The sequence below is a fragment of the Anolis carolinensis genome, chromosome 5 (assembly GCF_035594765.1).
Source record: "Anolis carolinensis isolate JA03-04 chromosome 5, rAnoCar3.1.pri, whole genome shotgun sequence".
In the NCBI taxonomy this organism is placed as follows: Eukaryota; Metazoa; Chordata; class Lepidosauria; order Squamata; family Dactyloidae; genus Anolis; species Anolis carolinensis.
Window position 1 is genome coordinate 170,015,166 of NC_085845.1, and position 20,274 is coordinate 170,035,439.

At 43.3% G+C, this 20,274-nt stretch overlaps 1 protein-coding gene across 1 annotated transcript in view; it reads left to right on the forward strand.

The window, feature by feature from the left end:
• Positions 1-1,138: 1,138 nt before the first annotated feature.
• The window catches only part of pmm1 (phosphomannomutase 1), a 37,727-nt gene continuing 18,591 nt past the window's right edge, over positions 1,139-20,274 (forward strand). The window contains exons 1-2 of the mRNA XM_062982746.1: positions 1,139-1,168; positions 9,282-9,647. Coding sequence (XP_062838816.1) covers positions 1,139-1,168; positions 9,282-9,647 — 396 coding nt within the window. The remainder of the gene's footprint in view (positions 1,169-9,281; positions 9,648-20,274) is intronic.

Genomic DNA, 20,274 nt, shown 5'->3' on the forward strand with positions numbered 1-20,274 from the left:
AAGTTCATACGATTTTAAACAATACAGAATCATAGAGTTGGAAGAGTCCATCCAGTCCAACCCCCTGCCAAGAAGGAGGAAAATCGCATTCAAAGCACCTCCGACAAATGGGCATCCAGCCTCTGTTTAAAAACCTCCAAAGAAGGAGCCTCCACCATACTCTGGGGCAGAGAGTTACACTGCTGAACAGCTCTCACAGTGAGGAAGTTCTTCCTGATGTACACGTGGAATCTCCTTTCCAGTAGTTTGAAGCCATTGTTTCACGTCCTAGTCTCCAGGGCAGCAGAAAACAAGTTTGCTCCTTCCTCCCTATGACTTCCTCTCACATATTTATACATGGCTATCATGTCTCCTCTCAGCCTCCTCTTCTGCAGGCCAAACATGCCCAATTATTTAAGCCACTCCTTATACTGCTTGTTCTCCAGACTCTTGATCATTTTAGTCACCCTCCTCTGGACACATTCCAGCTTGTCAACATCTCTCTTCAATTGTGGTGCCCAGAATTGGACACAATATTCCAGGTGTGGTCTGACCAAGGCAGAATAGAGGGGTAGCATGACTTCCCTGGATCTAGACACTAGACTCCTATTTATGCAGGTCTAAATCCTATTGGCTTTTTAAACTGCTACATCACATCGTTGGCTCATGTTTAATTTGTTGTCCATGAGGGCTCCAATGTAACAAAATTTGCAGAAATTCTGTTCCTGGTTTGAAAGTGTTATTTCCTGTTTAATTGTGTGGTACAGTAGAGTCTCACTCATCCAAGATAAACGGGCCAGCAGAACACTGGATAACCGAAAATGTTGGATAATAAGAAGGGATTAAGAAAAAAGCCTATTAAACATACAATTACATTATAATTTTACAAATTAAGCACCAAAACATCATGTTTTACAACAAATTGACAGAAAAAGCAGTTCAATACACAGTAATGTCATGTAGTAATTACTGTATTTACAAATTTAGCACCAAAACATTGCAACATTGACTAAAAAAACATTGACTACTAAAAGGCAGACTGCGCTGGATAATACAGAACATTGGATAAGTGAAGCTTGGATAAGTGAGACTCTACTGTACTTACTTTGAAAGTCAAACGGTTTAGGACCCGCCTACCTTTTTGACCGCATCTCCCGCTATGAACCCACTCGTCCTCTTCGTTCAACCGGTAGGGCACTGCTTTCGCTCCCGCCACCATCCCAGGCTCGGTTGGCGGGGACGAGGGAGCAGGCCTTTTCTATTGTTGCTCCCCGGATCTGGAATTCCCTTCCGGAGGAGATCCGGCAAGCACCCACCCTGGCTTCCTTCAAAAAGCTGCTTAAAACCTGGCTCTTCCGCTGCGCCTTTGGATAACCGAGCCCATAGCTATAGTAGTCGCACAGGCCACCTCTTTGACTTGAAACACTGCACTTTATTCCTCTGCCCCAAAGCATCTTAGAATATCACATTGCATTTTAGTTCTAGTGGTCCCTCCAGGCCATCCTCTCCTCCATCTCAGTGGTCTTTTTTCCCCCTCTTTCTTTGCAGATTCATGTTATTTGGGTGATTATATTCCTTCTGCTTATGTGATTGTTTTAGTCAATTGTTATGTTTTGTTTTTGTTTCTAATTCTTATAGCATTTTATAGTGTTTTCAGTGTTTTATTGTACAATGTTTTATGCTGATTTTATATTGGAAACCGCCCTGAGTCCCTTTCGGGAGAGAGGGCGGTATACAAATAAACTTTTACTTACTTACTTACTTACTTGTTATACTCCAGCTATGTTTTTGTGGCTGCCATCAACTATGTTGAATTGTTTGAGATATTGTTTGAAAAACTACCGTGTTTCCCCGAAAATAAGACAGTGTCTTATATTATTTTTTACTCCCAAAGATGCGCTAGGTCTTATTTTCAGGGGATGTCTTATTTTTCCATGAAAAAGAATTCATAATCATTATTGAACAAAAAAATGAACATTGATTCTATACTGTACTGTAGTTGTCATCACAAACCAACATAACTAAACCAGACAAACTGTGACTCCTGTCAAGAATTTCTTGTTATTACCATTATTTCCATATACAACTGGTATGTAAGACGCCCCGAGACCCTCTGGGGAGATGGAGGTGGGGTATAAAAATAAAATAATAATTATAATAATTATGTACATTTACCGATCCTGCATGCTATGATGTTTTGTTTGGCGGGCACCGGGCATGCATTCAAACAAAAACATTGCTAGGTCTTACTTTCAGGGGAGGCCTTATATTTAGCAATTCAGCAAAACCTCTACTAGGTCTTATTTTTTGGGGATGTCTTATTTTCAGGGAAACAGGGTATAGCAAAATGTACTGTTACAGGAAGTCCCACAAAAACAAAGGTTTTGCAGTTTAACAAACTTTTCCCCATGTTTTTTTATTATTATGATAGAACCAATTAGGAAATGACATTTATAACCCAGGAACAAAAATCATGTTACATAGTGTAATCATGGGCTAAGCATGCACATTCGTTCATCATTGCCTGTATCAGAGATAAGCAACCTTGAGTCTCTTTTAAGAATGAAAAAGCGTAAGGTAAAGGTAAAGGTTTCCCCTGACGTTATGTCCATTCAAGTCTGACTCTGGGGGTTGGTACTCATCTCCATTTCTAAGCCAAAGAGCCGGCGTTGTCCGTAGATACCTCCAAGGTCATGTGGCCTGCATGACTACATGGAGCGCCGTTACCTTCCCGCCGGAGCGGTACCTATTGATCTACTCATATTGGCATGTTTTCGAACTGCTAGGTTGGCAGGAGCTGGAGCTAACAGCAGCCGCTCATGCCGCTCCCGGAGTTTAAACCTGGGACCTTTTGGTCTGCAAGTTCAGCAGCTCAGCACTTTAACGCACTTCGCCACCGGGGCGAATATATATATATATATATATATATATATATATATATATATATACTAGCTGTGCCCGGCCACGCGTTGCTGTGGCGAAGTATGGTGGCATGGGAAATAAAGTATTGAGGAATTGGTGGTAGTTAAGGTTGTTGTCAACCGCGTTTTAGGGGATCGGGCCCTTAAGGAGAGACCCGATCCGGTCCTGAGAGAACGGACCTTGGCGAAGCCAAAAGGAGAATTACGAGCCGCAATACAACCTGAAGCCGAAATGAAGAAGGTCCGCCAAAGTTGAAGGAAAATCTGCCAAGGAGTCTTTATTGAGCAATTCAGCTGAAGAGGACTCTAGTAGCGATCATTCGGTCTACTAGGATACCATACAATCAAAATAAAGCCATATTTATACAAAATTTCAGTCTGACAGCCCTTTGAATTTCCCGCCCTGCTCCCCCGCCCATCTGATCGTTGATAGTCTAGAAGGTTGAACGAGGCGGGCTTTCGTTTCCCGCCTTGCTCCGTTGGCCCAATAGGAAGCTGCCTTTTGTCTCTACTCGGGCCAATCAGGAAAGAGAAGGCGGGAGTTATTGAAACAATGAGGTGACAGGGCAGGAACTATCGGATTAAGTCCTGCTAGACCGATTTCTAAAGGGTGATTAATGGCAGCAATCAAGGGTGTCCGGGTTTCTGTCACGTATACAGATTTTAGATATGCCTTGGGGTGTCAGAGGTGGAAGCAAAGATGGGTGGTGATGAGCCATATTGACAGGCTCTGCAGGGCGCCTTCCTGAGGTGTCCTGGATTTTCCTTTGGGTGAGATATGACAATGTTTGCCTTGGGGCGAATCACCTTTAGGTCAACACTCCGAATTCGGCGACTCAAGCCCTATATTGTCCATGCAATTTGAATTTGATTGGGTTTAGCGGTGGCAGGTTATCCTTTTGTTTTTGGGAAGGGAAGCCTGGGTCATAGGAAATGGGATAGGTTCTGGGATTCAGGTTGAGTTCAAAATATTTCCTATTTGATTTCATGACTTGACAATTATATGAAATAAAATGAAAAATAAAATAAAGTTGGAATATAAACCATGCTGGGAAAAATACATATTTTCCGGGGATCCCAAAGAGTACAAATACATATAGGCAGATAGATAGATTTCATGGAAATAAGGGAGAATCCATAAAAGCGAGTTACATTGCATAAAGGGGAATCATGAATGGTATAAACAATTGAAAATATTTGATAAGAACGAAGTTCATAACATCTGGAGAACCCAGCATGGAAATTCATAAAAGTGGAGTTTTAGCAGCATGATTTTACAATTCATGAAGTTAGGCCAACGATTAGAAATTCATATAACAGTGATTCATGAGGGTGTCCAGGTTCATAGAATATGAAAATTCACGGATACATTGGGAAAAGAGTTCATCTGTGGTGGAAGGAATTCATAGAAATAGCATGGGGAAGAGGTACATGTGAGTTGCAGTCTTTGGAAGTATAGGATTTCATAAGTTCAGGGGTAGGTTTGGGGAAGAGTGTTCTTCTCATTCATAAAATTATGAAGGTGTGAGTGAAACGCGGAGGGCGCCCGTCCAGGCACCCTCCTAGCAGCTGTAGAGAGGGTGAGGGTCCTTGGAGAACTATGTCTTCCTGGCAGGGAGAGCGATCCATCATCCACAGCTCACAGAATGGGCCGGTGATCTCTTAAACCCATTCCGCGGGTCGCGGGGAGAGAAAAGTCCGGGATAAGGCTTGGAAAGAGCAGTCGGCTCCGTCTGACAGTCAGCTGTTCCGAAGCTTTAAACTGGACCGATTTTGGTTCCGCTGGTGGTCTTTGGGCCAGGAGCCTTAGGAAGGGTTAGAACTAAAAGAAGAGCATGCTAGGGGTAATTTTGATAAAGATATGAGCCAATTTGTATCGTCCGCCGTATTAACCTATGGCAGAGGAGCCTCAGCCAGAGTTTAAAGGACGGACGGGTTAGAGAGAGAGGGAGGGGGAGGATTGCGTGTAAAAGAAGGAGTCAGGGAAAGACACAAAATAACCAGATAGAGAGTGTTACTGTTAAAAATGAATGCTACTTTTATTGGGGGGATTTGTTACATAGTTCAGGGAAGGGGAAGTGAAGAAAAAAAAGATCTTTAATAATAGTCCACTGCGGTCCCGCTCTGTTCCTTTGGTGATGGATCTGCGGAACTCTCCGCTGCGGGTTCAAATCAATTTGAATGCTGGCGCTTCGGACATCAAGGTCAAGGGTAAAGGTTTTCCCCAGACATTAAGTCCAGTCGTGTCTTACTCTGGAGGTTGGTGCTCATCTCCATTTCTAAGCCGAAGAGCCGGCGTTGTCCGTAGACTCCTCCAAAGTCATGTGGGATGACTGCATGGAGCGGCGTTACCTTCCCGCCGGAGCAGTACCTATTGATGCACTCACATTTGCATGTTTTTGAACTTCTGGGTTGGCAGAAGCTGGAGCTAACAGTGGGGGCTCTCTCCGCTCCCCCAATTCAAACCTGTGGCCTTTCGGTTCAGCAGCTCAGCGCTTTAACACGCTGCGCCATCAGGGGATATTATTTCCTAAAGGTTGTGAATATACAATATTTCTGATTGGTTTTTTTTGTTTGTTGGAGGCAAGTATGAATGCTGCAATTAGGAAAAATGATTAGGATGTAATGGCCTTGCAGCTTTAAAGCCTGGCTGTTTCCTCCCCGAGTGAATTTTTTGTTGGGAGGTGTTAGCTGGCCCTGATTGTTTCCTGTCTGGAATTCCCTTGTTTTCAGAGTGGTGTTGTTTGCGATATTTTATGTGCTTCTACTGTCTGTGGCCCTGAGAAAACAGAGGATTTTCCAGACTTTGATGATGGGAATACTTTGTTGGGAGGTGTTAGCTGGCCCTGATTGTTTCCTGTCTGGAATACCCTTGTTTTCAGAGTGATGTTGTTTGCGATATTTTATGTGCTTCTACTGTCTGTGGCCCTGAGAAAACAGGATTTGCCAGACTTTGATGATGGGAATACTTTGTTGGGAGGTGTTAGCTGGCCCTGATTGTTTCCTGTGTGGAATTCCCCTGTTTATTTACTGTCCTGGTTTTAGAGATTATATTGTTCTGCATTATTCTATCCCAGTAATTATTTCATATTAAAGAAGAATCTCACTTATCCAACATTCGCTTATACAATGTTCTGGATTATCCAACGCAGTCTGCCTTTTCATAATCAATGCTTTTGTAGTCAGTGTTTTAAATTCATTGTGATATTTTAGTGGTAAATTTGTAAATACAGTATAGTAGAGTCTCACTTATCCAACATAAACGGGCCGGCAGAACGTTGGATAAGCGAATATGTTGGATAATGAGGAATTAAGGATAACCCTATTAAACATCAAATTAAGTTATGATTTTACAAATTAAGCACCAAAACATCATGTTAGACAACAAATTTGTCAGAAAAAGTAGTTCAGTACACAGTAATGCTATATAGTAATTACTGTATTTATGAATTTAGCACCAAAATATCACGATATATTGAAAGCATTGACTACAAAAATGCGTTGGATAATCCAGAACGTTGGATAAGCGAGTGTTGGATAAGTGAGACTCTACTGTAAATACTACATAGCATTACTGCACATGGAACTACTTTTACTGTCAAATTTGTTGTATAATATGATGTTTTGGTGCTTAATTTGTATAACGATTACCTAATTTGATGTTTAATTGGCTTTTCCTGAATCCCTTCTTATTATCCAACATATTCACTTATCCTGCCGGCCTGTTTACGTTGGATAAGTGAGACTCTACTGTATATTTCTAATCTTATATTATCTGCTCAGAACTGGATTATATGAGGCTCCTTCTTCACAGCTGTATAAAATGCACACTGAAGTGGATTATATGGCAGTGTGGAGTCAAGATCAAAGCAGTTCAAAGCAGATAATATAAGATTATAAATGGGTTATATAGCTGTGTTGAAAGGCCTGGAGTCTACACTGCCATATAATCCAGTGCAAATTAGATAATCTGTGGAAGAAGTCTAAGTGAGGCCTAAATCTGCCTGTCCCCTAACTGAAACCTGGCTGTCCCTTGGTTGCTAGGCAACCAAGTGGGCAGAGATTAGCCCTCTAAACTGGCAGCAATTGGATAAAAAAAATTATTGCTCTCCCTCTAATTAGGATTTTATTTTTCTTTTCTTTTTGTTGTATCAACCTTGAGGCGTGGATGATGGGTTGTGTTGTCAAATTTTGAGGTTGGGGGGCCTGTACTTTTGTTGTTTTGTGAATTGCCGTGATGCCATCACTCTTTTATATATATAGATATATATAATATAACAACAAAAACAAAATTGTGTGAGATTGTGATCGAGGTGACCACCCTCCCCCCCAGGACTTTGTAAAAGATAGTTCAAAGATCAAGACTTTATGTTCTATATTCCATATATTTATAGTAGAAGGTGATTGAGACTTTTTACTGGAGTTTACTGTGGATTATCCCTGCACTCTGAGGCAAGAGATAACAACTTCATGAATTGTAAAATCATGCTGCTAAAACTCCACTTTTATGAATTTCCATATTGGGTTCCCCAGATGTTATGAACTTCGTACTTATCAAATGTTTTTCAATTGTTTATATCACTCATGATTCCCCTTTATGCAATGTAACTCACTTTTATGGATTCTCCCTTATTTCCATGAAATCTATCTGTCTGCCTATATGTATTTGTACTCTTTGGGATCCCCGGAAAATATGTATTTTTCCCAGCAGGGTTTATATTCCAACTTTGTTTTATTTTTCATTTTATTTCATATAATTGTCAAGTCATGAAATCAAATAGGAAATATTCTGAACTCAACCTGAACCCTAGAACCCATCCCAGCTCCTATGACCCAGGCTTCCCTTCCCAAAAACAAAAGGTGATTCGCCCCCAAGGCAAACATTGTCATATCTCATCCTAAGGAAATTCCAGGACACCTCAGGAAGGCGCCCTGCAGAGCCTGTAAATATGGCTCATTACCACCCATCCTTACTTCCACCTCTGACACCCCAAGGCATATCTAAAATCTGTATACGTGACAGGAACCCTTGATTGCTGTCATTAATCCCTTTAGAAATCGATCTAGCAGGAATTAATATGATATTTCCTGCCCTGTCACTTCATTGTTTCAATAACTCCCGCCTTCTCCTTCCTGATTGGCTCGAGTGGGGACAAAAAGCAGCTCCCTATTGGGCCAACAGAGCAAGGCGGGAAACGAAAGCCCGCCTCGTTCAACCTTCTAGCCTATCCGCGATCAGATGGGCGGGGGAGCGGGGCGGGAAATTCAAAGGGCTGTCAGACTGAAATTTTGTATAAATATGGCTGTATTTTGATTATATGGTACCCTAGTAGACTGAATGATCACTACTAGAGTCCTTTTCAGCTGAATCGCTCAATAAAGACTCCTTGGCGGAATTTTCCTTCAACTTTGGCGGACCTTCTTCATTTCGGCTTCAGGTTGTATTGCTGCTCATATTTTCCTATTGGCTCCGCCAAGGTCCGTTCTCTCAGGACCGGATCGGGACTCTCCTTAAGGGCCCGATCCCCTAAAGCGTGGTCGACAACAAGATGAGATAGCTGCACCCTCCCATCATCTGCTTTTCCCAATTTATTTATTTATTTATTTACAGCATTTATATTCCGCCCTTCTCACCCCGAAGGGGACTCAGGGCGGATCACACCGCACACACAAAGGCAAACATTCAATGCCATGACATAGAACAGAGACAGAGACAAGACGCAGGCACCGGGCTGGCCTCGAACCCATGATCCCCTGGTCAGAGTGATTTGTTGATTTGTTGCAGCTGGCTTGCTTTCCAGCCTGCGCCACAGCCCGGTCCATTGTCATTGTGTTGTTGAAGGCTTTCATGGCCTGGCTGGTATCACTGGCTTGCTGTGAGTTTTCCGGGTTGTATGGCCATGCTTCAGAAGCATTCTTTCCTGACGCCCACATCTATGGCAGGTTTCCTGAGAGGTTGCGAGGTCTGTTGGAAAACTAGGCAAGTGGGGTTTATATATCTGTGGAAGGTCCAGGGTGGGAGAAAGAACTCTTGTCTGTTGGATGCAAGTATGAATGTTGCAACTGGCCACCTTGATTAGCACTGAATAGCCTTGCAGCTTCAAAGCATGGCTTCTTCCAGCCTGGGGGGATCTTTGTTGGGAGGTGTTAACTGGCCCTGGTTGTTTGGTGTTAGGTTTTTAACGCTGCATTCATAGGCGGGGTCTTGTTGGGATTTTATGCCAATATTTATCTGGGGAAAAGGCTGATGGGCAAACTTGGGCCCTCCAGGTGTTTTGGACTTCAACTCCCACCATTCCTAACAGCCGGTACCGGCTGTTAGGAATGGTGGGAGTTGAAGTCCAAAACACCTGGAGGGCCCAAGTTTGCCCATGCCTGCAGAAGCAGGAAAACAGGAAGCAGGAGCTGCAGGCAAGGCTTCCCCTCTTCCTCCTCCTCCTCCTCCTCCTCCTGCTGTTCTCCTTGGCGCGCGGGTACGTGTTGCCAGTCCGGTTCGCCCGGGTCACGAGGCGGATCTTCGGCGACGCCATTGGCTCCGCGGCGGGCCAGCGCCTCCCTCCCGCCCCTCGGCAGACTGACTCCGCCGAGGAAGGAAGAGGCAAGAAGGAAAGGCGGCGGGAAGGAAGGGAGGGAAGCCGGGAGGAAGGGGACAGGCTGCGGGTTGCAATGGCCTCCGAGGCGCCCCCGGGACGGAAGCGCATCCTCTGCCTCTTCGACGTGGACGGGACCCTCACGCCGCCGCGCCAGGTAACTTCAACCCTCCCGCCTTTGGTCCTTGGCGGGGAATGAATGGAGAGGCTCTTCTCCCTCCCTCCTTCCCTCTTATCTTCCTTCCCCTCTGCATCTATACCAGGAATTGGCAAACTTCAGCCCTCCAGGTGTTTTGGACTTCAACTCCCACAATTCCTAACAGCCGGTAGGCTGTTAGGAATTGTGGGAGTTGAAGTCCAAAACACCTGGAGGGCCCAAGTTTGCCCATGCCTGATCTACACTGTTTGACACCACTTCCACTGCCAGGTCTCAGTGGTAAGGAATCCTAGGAGTTTTGCAAAACCTTTGGTTGCTGTGAGCTTTCCGGGCTATATAGTCCTCTTCCAGAAGCATTTTCTCCTTCCTGGGTGGGTGGGTGGGGGAATCATTTGTTGGCAGGAAGCAGCCAGGCTTTGAAGCTGCAAAGCCATTCAGTGCTCATCAAGCTGGCATCTAAAATCAGGACTTCGGTGGCGAAGTGTGTTAAAGCACTGAGCTGTTGAACTTGCAGGTTCAAACCCCGGGAGCGGCGGGAGCACCCGCTGTTGCTCCAGCTTCTGCCAACCTAGCAGTTCAAAAACATGCCAATGTGAGTAGATCAATAGGTACCGCTCCGGCGGGAAGGTAATGGCGCTCCATGTAGTCATGCCGGCCACATGACCTTGGAGGTGTCTACGGACAACACCGGCTCTTCGGCTTAGAAATGGAGATGAGCACCAACCCCCAGAGTCAGACATGACTGGACTTAACGTCAGGGGAAACCTTTACCTTTAAATAAAGAACAAACAACACTCAAAAACAGGAATTGTAAGCATGAAACAATCAGGGCCAGATAATCACCTCCCAGCAAAGGATTCCCCCAGGCAAGAAGCTGCCAGGCTTTGAAGCTGAAAGGCTATTTAGTGCTCATCATGCTGGCTTCTAAAATCAGGACAGTAAATAAAAGACAGCACTCAAAAACGGGAATTCCAGACAAGAAACCATCAGGGCCAGCTAATCACCTCCCAACAAAGGATTCCCCCTGGCAGGATGCAGCCAGGCCTTGAGGCTGAAAGGCCATTCAATGCTAATCAAGGTAGCCAATTGCAACATTCACACTTGCCTCAGGCAGACAAGAGTTCTTTCTCCCACCCTGGACATTATTCCATAGATATATAAACCTCACTTGACTAGTTTCCCACAGACCTCACCACCTCTGAGGATGCCTGCCATACATGTGGGCAAAATGTCAGGAGATAATGTTTCCGGTACATGGCCATATAGCTCAGAAAACTCACAACAACCCAGTGATTCCAGCCATGAAAGCCTTCAACAACACATCTAGCCTTCTTTGCCAAAAACTGCTGGTTCCCCACCAAACTACAAAGCCCAGCATTTCGTAGCATTCAGCAATGGTCTTTAAACACATTGCCAAACTGTATTCATTCATTCTGCAGTGTAGATGCAGCCTCAATGGTGAGAGGCATGCTTCCAGGATTCAACCTGAGGCCAAGAGGAAGGCTACATCTACACCAGGCATGAGCAAACTTCGGCCCTTGGGTGTTTTGAACTTCAGATCCCACAAATCCTAACAGTCTATGCAGGCCGAAGTTTGCCCATGCCTGATCCACACTATAGAACTAATGCAGTTTGACACAACTTTCACTGCCCCGGCTCAGTGCTATAAGGTCTTTAGTCTTCTCTGCCAAACAATTACCGTCTGATCAGCCACACATCAATACCGGGCAAGATTGTGGACAAGATCGTTAAGGAAGTGGTCTGCAAACACTTAGAAACAAATGCTGTCATCGCTAATAGTCAACATGTATTTATTAAAAACAAATCATGCCAGACTAATCTGATCTCTTTTTTACGATAGAGTTACAAGCTGGGTAAATGCGGGGAATGCCGTGGATGTGGCCTATCTGGATTTCAGTAAGGTGGCCCTTCAACAAGGTCCCCCACCTCCTTCTGGCAAACAAACTAGTCAAATGTGGGCTAGGCAAAACTACCATTTGGTGGATCTGTAATTGATTGAGAGAACGAACCCAGAGGGTGCTCACCAATACTTCCTCTTCATCCTGGAAAGAAGTGACGAGTGGAGTGCTGCAGGGTTCCGTCCTGGGCCCGGTTCTGTTCAACATCTTTATTAATGACTTAGATGAAGGGCTAGAAGGCATGATCATAAAGTTTGAAGATGACACCAAACTGGGAGGGATAGCTAATACTTCAGAAGACATGAGCAGAACCCAAAACGATCTTAACAGATTAGAGAAATGGGTCGTAACTAACAAAATGAATTTCAACAGGGACAAATGCAAGATACTCCACAGGCAGAAAAAAATGAAATGCAAATATACAGAATGGGGGTCGACTGGCTTGATAGCAGTGTGAATAACAAGTTAAACGTGAGCCAACAATGCGATGCAGCAGCAAAGAAGGCCAATGAGATTTTAGCATGAATAAATATGAGTCTAGTGTCTTGATCCAGGGAAGTCATAATACTGCTCTATTCTGCCTTGGTCAGATCACATCTGGAATACTGTGTCCAATTCTGGGAGATGTTGACAAGCTGGAATGTATCCAGAAGAGGGCGACTAAAATGATTAAAGGTCTGAAGAACAATCCCTATGAGGAGGGGCTTAAACTGGGCATGTTTAGCCTGCAAGAGAGAAGGCTGAGAGGAGACATGATGGCCTGTGAGGGGAAGTCATAGGGAAGAGGGAGCAAGCTTGTTTTCTGCTGCCCTGAAGACTAGGACGCGAAGCTTCAAACTACAGGAAAGGAGATTCCACCAGAACATTAGGAAGAACTTCCTTACTGTGAGAGCTGTTCAGCAGTGGAACTCTCTGCCCCAGAGTGTGGTGGAGGCTCCTTCTTTGGAGGCTTCTAAGCAGAGGCTGTATGGGGTGCTCTGTCAGGGGTGCTCTGAATGCGATTTTCCTGCTTCTTGGCAGGGGGTTGAACTGGATAGCCCACAAGGTCTCTTCCAACTCTGTGATTCTATGAGTGTTGGTACAACTCCCAAACTACAACTCCTAGCATCAAGCCAAGGCAGTTAAAGTGGTGTCTAACTGCATTAATTCTACAGTGTAGATTCACCTGAAGTCTTTCAAGGGGCCACTGCTGCAGGGCTTCCTTCCAAGCAGGCATTTCTACTCCATGGTTATATAATTGCTGTGAAGTTGGATGAGAGACAGATCTGTCTAGGATTTGGAGGCTTTACAGAGTAATCCGGTGCATATCTGGCATGTGACTTCCTTCTTAGCAAGCTTCAGGCGGGAGGAGCTTTTGATGATGATGGTGATTGTTGTTGTTGTTATATTTATTTATATCTTACTTTCTTCACTTAAATAATAAACAATAATAAATTTATTTATACCCTGCCCCATCTCCCTGAGGGGACTCGAAGCAGCTTGAAACAGTGTAAATAACACAATAATAATCAAAATAAAATTGTGATAATAAAACAATCAACAAATAACCAATTTAAGTAGAATCAACACAAGTAACTAAACAATCCATAAAAGTGAAAAAGTAAACCAAACATATCAAATTAACAATAGACATAATCCACCCTTTAAAACCAGAATTATATGGTATGAAACAATTAAAACATCTCCACCACTGCTCAGTTTAGTGAGACCAAGTGTAGTCCAATTAGGTTCTCCGGCCATTATGTGTAGTTATGTTTAACCATTATCAAAGGCTTGCTTATAAAACCAGATTTCAATTCCTTCCAGAATATTAAAAATGTAGAGGTTTGCCTAATTTCCCTGGGACCCAATACAGTTCACAACACTAAAAAAAAATACAAACTATAACACTATGTAACACAGTTTTTGTTCCTGGGTTATAAATGCCGTTTCCTAATTATAAAAACACAGGAAATGTTTATTAAACTGCAAAAACGTTGTTTTTGTGGGACATCCAGTAGCACATTTTGCTATAGTTTTCCAGTGAATATCTCATAGAGTTTCAACTAATTTAACATAGGTTGTAGGAGCCACAAAATTGAAGTTTTTGAGGTAGAACAACTACTTTCAAAGTAAGTACCACATAATTAAGCAGGAAATAACACTTTCAAACTAGGGGTCAGTTTTTTTTTCGAATTTTGTTACATAGTATAATTTAAAGCCTATAACACATACCCTACTGATTTCTGATTTACTTCTAAGTATTCATGTATCAAATCAATACCATCAATGTTCATCTCCAAAAACTGTTTTGTCTTCAGGACAACCTTCCTCCAACACAGGTTCAGATGTATTGGGTGGCACTTTTTATCACAGGTAAACCACCTTAGTTGTCATACAAAGGAAGGTTCAGGTGTGCTGGGCGACACCTTCCATCCCCAGCCAGTATTCTGCATTGTCTGGTGGTTTACTGAGGTTCGGCACATTTGGGCTCTTTGATCCTCTCTTGGAAGCGAAGCAGGGTCAGATCTGGTTTGTACTTGGATGGGAGACTGCCAACAAACCCCAGGTGCTGTAAGGAATATTTCAGAGGAAGGAGCTGGAAAAACATCTCTGAGGTCCCTCCTACACTGCCATATAAAATCCAGATTATCTGCTTTGAACTGGATTATATGGCAGTATAGACTCATATAATCCAGTTCAAAACAGATTATGTGGATTATCTGCTTTGATGATCTGGATTATATGGCAGTTTAGAAGAGGCCTGAATGTTCCTTGTTTAGAAAACCTTACAAAATTCATGTGGGCGCCATAAATCAATAGGCGTCTTGAGTGAGAATTCCTGCTGCTGCGTATGTCGTAGTTCCACTTTGCCGAACTTTGTAATACTTTTCCTGATTAGCATCTCCCGTCTTACACTAAATAGCAAGGAGAGGACTCAGAATGACTTGCATTGCAATTGCAACATGTATTTCTTTACAGACGGGCCTTATCTCAGCTGGAGGGACATAGGACATGTCTGAATAAGTGTTGCATTTAGCACAGGGCCAAGAATGATCTATGGGCAACACATACTCTTCCAGGTCCGTTTTTGTGGCCCATGGGCCTCAACAGCTTTGTTTTTGTTCGTAATAGAATAACCCCAGTTAATCTCTCTAGATGGCGGGCATTTCTACCATTTTTTGAAGCTCAGCATGGGCTCATAAGGGTCAAAAATTTGTGAAATTTTTCAGTTTCCCCCCTCAAAATAACCCAAAATGTCCTCTAGGCCCCCCAAACATAGTGAAAATGCCTCATGTCCCCTCAAAGGCATTTGTGCAGAAAAATTATTTATTTAAATAGGAGCAGGGTTTTGTTTTGTTTTTTTGTGTCAGGAGCAACCAGAGTTGCTTCTGGAGCGAGAGAATTGGCTGTCTGCAAGGAAGTTGCCCAGGAGACTCCCAGATGTTTTGATGTTTTACCATCCTTGTGGGAGGCTTCTCTCATGTCCCCGCATGGAGCTGGAGCTGATAGAGGGAGCTCATCCACGCTCTTCCCGGGTGGGATTCGAACCTGGCAACCTTCAGGTCAGCAACCCAACCTTCAAGTCACAAGGCTTTTATCCCCTAGGCCACTGGAGGCTCCAACAGGAGCAGGTACAGTGGTGTGAGATCCTCCATGATATCTTAGGAGATGAATGCAGCCCTCCGGCCTTCTTTAGCTGGCTAAGCCAAATTAACACTTCCTGACACTTAAACATTTCTCAGTTTTGCTACAATTTAAAGGACTTTCCATGCCTTGGGATCTCTCTGGTCAGTCTCCTAAACATTTATTCAAATACAGGGAATAGCAGGAGAGGAAGAAGGCCTTCTCTGGTTGACATATTTTAAAACTATTGTATTTTTCCAATTCGAAGACATGCTTTTCCCTGTATAACATCTCAAAAAACAGGGTGCGTCTTAGAATCTCGGGTGTTTTTTATAAATATATAATATTTATTTTATTTTTTTCTCTTGGTGCTGAAATTACTGTGCGTCAGACTCGATGAAATACGGTACTTCCATGGGGCTAAGCATGTTTACCCTTAAGGTGTATTATATGCTTGACCTGGCAAACCCTACTATTCTCTCTCACTGTGGTTGCGTTCTCCTGCCTGTCAATCAAGAGTTGTCCCTACAGCACAAAAAATGTAACTTTTTATTACATCTATGTTCGTCAAAGGACATGAAGCTAGAGATTCCGGTGGCTTCAGGGCAGTGTGATGCTGAGATTATGTAAGTCTGTCTAAGAATAGGACCTGGTTAGCTTTCTGTTTCTTGCTCTGGTCCCTCCACTTTCTTATATTGAACTTAATAACCCATTGTCTTGTAATTCTAACTCCAAGAGTTAAAAGATCATTGACGTCGCCTTTAGATTACTCTCCTAAACCTTGTCTCTAGCAGTTTGTCAGTGATAGCACTTACGTCAGAGCTGACCTCTGAGCATACCGAGGTAGCAATTTTTTTCAGTAGCAGATGCTGCGACTGCCATGGAACCTGCCATATCCCCACCAGTGGGAGATGCTTTCCTATCACTTGCGCAGAAGACTCAACTGTCAGTCTGGTTGGGTTTTGTACAAACAACAAAGTGGAGGGCTTTGTTCTTTACCTCAGTCTGCAGGTCGGCCAAGAAAAAAGTAGAAAGAAGGTACAGATGGTATTATCGAAGGCTTTCATGGCTGGAATCAGTGGGTTGCTGTGAATTTTCCGGGCTGTATGGCCATGTTTCAGAAGCATTATCTCCTGACGTACCTCCCAACTTCTGAAGATGCCTGCCACAGATGTGGGCAAAACATCTGGAGAGAATGCTTCTGGAACATGGCCATACAGCCTAGAAAACTCACAGTAACCCAAGGTACAGATTCCTTGTCTAAAGGGCATGCTCACAGCACTTCTGGACATAGGCAACTGCCTAGTATTGAGTCACACAGTGACTGCGGTACATATCTTAGTCCCAGTTAGAATAGACCTATTAAATCAATTGCGAAAAGGAAAGTAAACATTTAATGAATCCTACTGATTGATTTGTGAGGGGCTAGCATTTATATTTATGCCAGAGTATGTGCTCCTCTAGATGTTTCTGGACTACAATATCCAGCAGTTCTAACCTAGAGCTGCTGGAACTTGCAGTCCAACATGATTCCTACCCTTGATGTAGGCAGGGGCTCTCAATCTGTGGGTCTCCAGATGTTTTGGCTTTCAACTCCCAGAAATCCTGTCAGCTGGTAAACTGGCTGGGATTTCTGAGAGTTGTAGGCCAAAACACCTGGGGACCCACTGGTTCAGAGGAATTGTTAGGAATAGTGGGAGTTGAAGTCCAAAATACCTGGAGGGCCGAAGTTTGCCCATGCCTGATCTAGGCAGTAGTGCTTTTATGTACAAGATCTGACTTAGAGCCATCCCCATTCCAAATTATGTTGGAATAACATGCATTGTTTTATTTTAATAATATTATGGAGCCACTTAAACTTTCCATAGTTTAGGACACAGGCATTTCTTAACCCAGCCTTGTTTATAGTTGAGTATTACTTACTCTGGAGCCCCCAGTGGCACAGCGTGTTAAAGTGCGGAGCTGCTGAACTTGCGGACCGAAAGGTCGCAGGTTCAAATCCGGGTAGCGGAGTGAGAGCTCGCTGTTAGCTCCAGCTTCTGCCAACCCAGCAGCTAAAAAACATGCAAATGTGAGTAGATCAATAGGTACTGCTCCAGCGGGAAGGTAACAGCGCTCCATGCAGTCATGCTGGCCACAGGACCTTGGAGGTGTCTATGGACAACGCAGGCTCTTCAGCTTAGAAATGGAGATGAGCACCAACCCCCAGAGTCGGATACGATTGGACTTAATGTCAGGGGAAACCTTTACCTTTACTATTACTTACTCTGATTGGTAGGAGGTCTCCAGGATATCATACCACAGTCATTCCAAGCCTATATGGAGATAGCAGGGATGGAATGTGTCTTACCATTGATATATGTACTACTCTTTGCTTTCAGACTAATTCCTGCATCTATTAAGTGCCTCTGTTTGGGAGCTTAGGAAAATAAGGAGATCGTGGCAATCCACTCCAGAGTGAAATAAAGGTTGAGATAAGTAGGATGCTCTTGTAGTAATTTTGCAGGGCTGTTTGCATTTTGGTGGACTTGCGGGTCTCCAAATAACTACAGTGCCAAATAGGTGGTCCTGTGAGAGACAGATTGCAGATGCTCTCATTGCGCTGTTGATGACGAAAGCTAATAACAACATAAGGATGTCAAAAGTCTAGCTTATTTATCCTTCTTCCCACAGTTATCACTCAGAAGACTCTGCAAAGCTCACAAACAGGATCCAAGGAGTAATAATCCATTCTTGTTGTTGTTCCCCAGCAAATGGTTTTCAAAGACATACTACCCTCTAGTCAGTAGAGTTAGATGTCCTGGTTAAGTGCTGTAAGCATCCAATAGTGACATATAGAGCTACAAGGCAGAAGACGTCAGAGGCAGATTGGGGTTAGTGCAGTTAGAAACTGATAATTTGAAGGAACAAGCAGAAATTATCAGAATGCAAGCCAAGGGGATGCAAGTAGAGAAGAGTTTCAAATTAAGAGTAACTGTGATGTATGACAAGGTCAAGTTGCCGGGAGTTCAGTCAAAGAGGAATCCAAGTTATGCTGAAAGCAGAGAAGAAAGTGGGCGAAAGAAATGTTGGCAGATTGCCTTAAAAACCCTGCAATGGGAAGGCTCCATCACATGCCTGTACTGCTACTGACAGATGCGCACTCTAGGTGAAAGCTATTCTGCTCCTTCTGGTTTTTATTTATTTTTATTTTAATGCCTTTCCTAATGAATCCCAGCACAGAATTTGCTTGTGTGTACTAACTTCACACTGGTTCAATTTTCACCTGTCTGGAGAGATCCTTTTGGAGCTCCTAGCTATTCCCTTCTGTTTCTACCACGCTGAATAAATTGTTGTTTTCAGCAAATTTGACCATCCCACTGCACAGCCTAAACACCAAACAGCCTAAGAAGCACCTGGCTATTAAATATTTTGGTTGTTCATTTAACTGGCTAATTTCTGATTTGTCCAGGACATCTTATTTTGTGATACTTTATGGTATTTTAATAATTAATGTAATAATTAGCACAGTGGGCTAAACCGCTAGTTGCAGAAAATGCTTCTGATCAAAAGATTGGCAGTTCAAGCCTGGGTTGAGGTGAACAACTGCCGTCAGCCCCAGCTCCCTGCCCACCTAGCAGACTAAATATAGAAATGTGAGTAGATAAATAGGTACTGCTTTCAAAAGCGAGATTATAAAAGGCACCCATAAGGCGATTTGATATGGAGGGCGTCTAAAGACAACAGTGCTCCTCGGCATGGAAGATGGAGCGACAGCACCCCCCGTAGCCGGAGTTGAGCACAGCCTCCAGATGCCAGAGAAGGAAAAAGATGGGGAAACTTATATACCTCTGTTTATGTATTGCCTGTCCTTGTTAATTGTATAACAGCATTGAATGTTTGCCATACATGTGTTCTGTAATCTGCCCTGAGTCCCCTCGGAAAGCTAGAGCGGAATATAAATAAAGTATATTAAAGTATATTATATTATCATCAATGCCCAGCATTCTCTTCTGTTCTGATTCATTACTGTGAAAGATTGGGCCACGGTAATCCATGCCTTAGTTACATCCCATTTGGATTATTATAACGCACTCTACATGGGGCTGCCTTTGAAGAGGGCTCGGAAACTTTAGCTGGTCCAAAGAGCTGCAGCAAGGTTGCTCACTGGGGCTGGCTACAGGGAGCGGACAACCCGCCTCCTGCAGCAGCTCCACTGGCAGCCAGTCTGTTTCTGGGCACAATTCAAAGGGCTGGTTATGACCTTTAAAGCGGTTCAGGTCCAGGATTTTTGGCTGACTGCATCCCCTTGTACAAACCTGCCCAAGCCCTGAGATCTTCAGGAGAGGCCCTTCTCTTGGTCTCACCTCCATCTCATGCACGATAGCTGGGAATGAGAGAGAGAGAGAGAGGGAGAGGGCCTTCTCAGTGGCTGCCCCACGACTCTGGTCCTTGCTGTCCTTCTGGCGGCTGGCTAAAACCTTTCTATTCAAGCAGGCTTTTAAAGGTGAAGGTTTTTAAGATCAATTCAGGGGGTGCTGTGGTTTTAGCTTTGAATATGCATCAAATAAGTTTGAATGGTTTTAACTGTGAATCTTTTAATACTATTTATATTTAATTCTGTTTTAATATTTGTATATTTTAAATGCTGTGCTAATGTTTTTATGTTGTCACTTTGAGTCCCCTTCGGGGGAGATAAAGTGGGGTATAAATAAATAATAATAATAGAGCAAAGCTTTATATCAGTTGACTCAGTCACTAAGACTTTAGCTTTGTCTTATTGTTTTCTTGTGTAATTAATGTCTGTTTGCTTTTATATTTTTACAGCACTATACTTTATGTAGAGCAACTAATAAAGTTGTATATTTTTTAAAAACTTGGTCAAAATGCTGCTAATTTATTGATTTCCAGAATAAGAGACAGAAATACAGACAGATGGTGTTTTTTCAAGTCATTATTACAGTTACTATATTATTTTGTAGAACATGCTAGATACAAACTGTTTTAAATAATTGCTCCTTTCGTTGTCTAATGAAAAATTTGTTTTCTAAGTGCTTGTGTTTTAACTCCACAGCTGGACAGAACATGAAAAGGTTTTTTATTTGTAGATTTTAATGGATGCT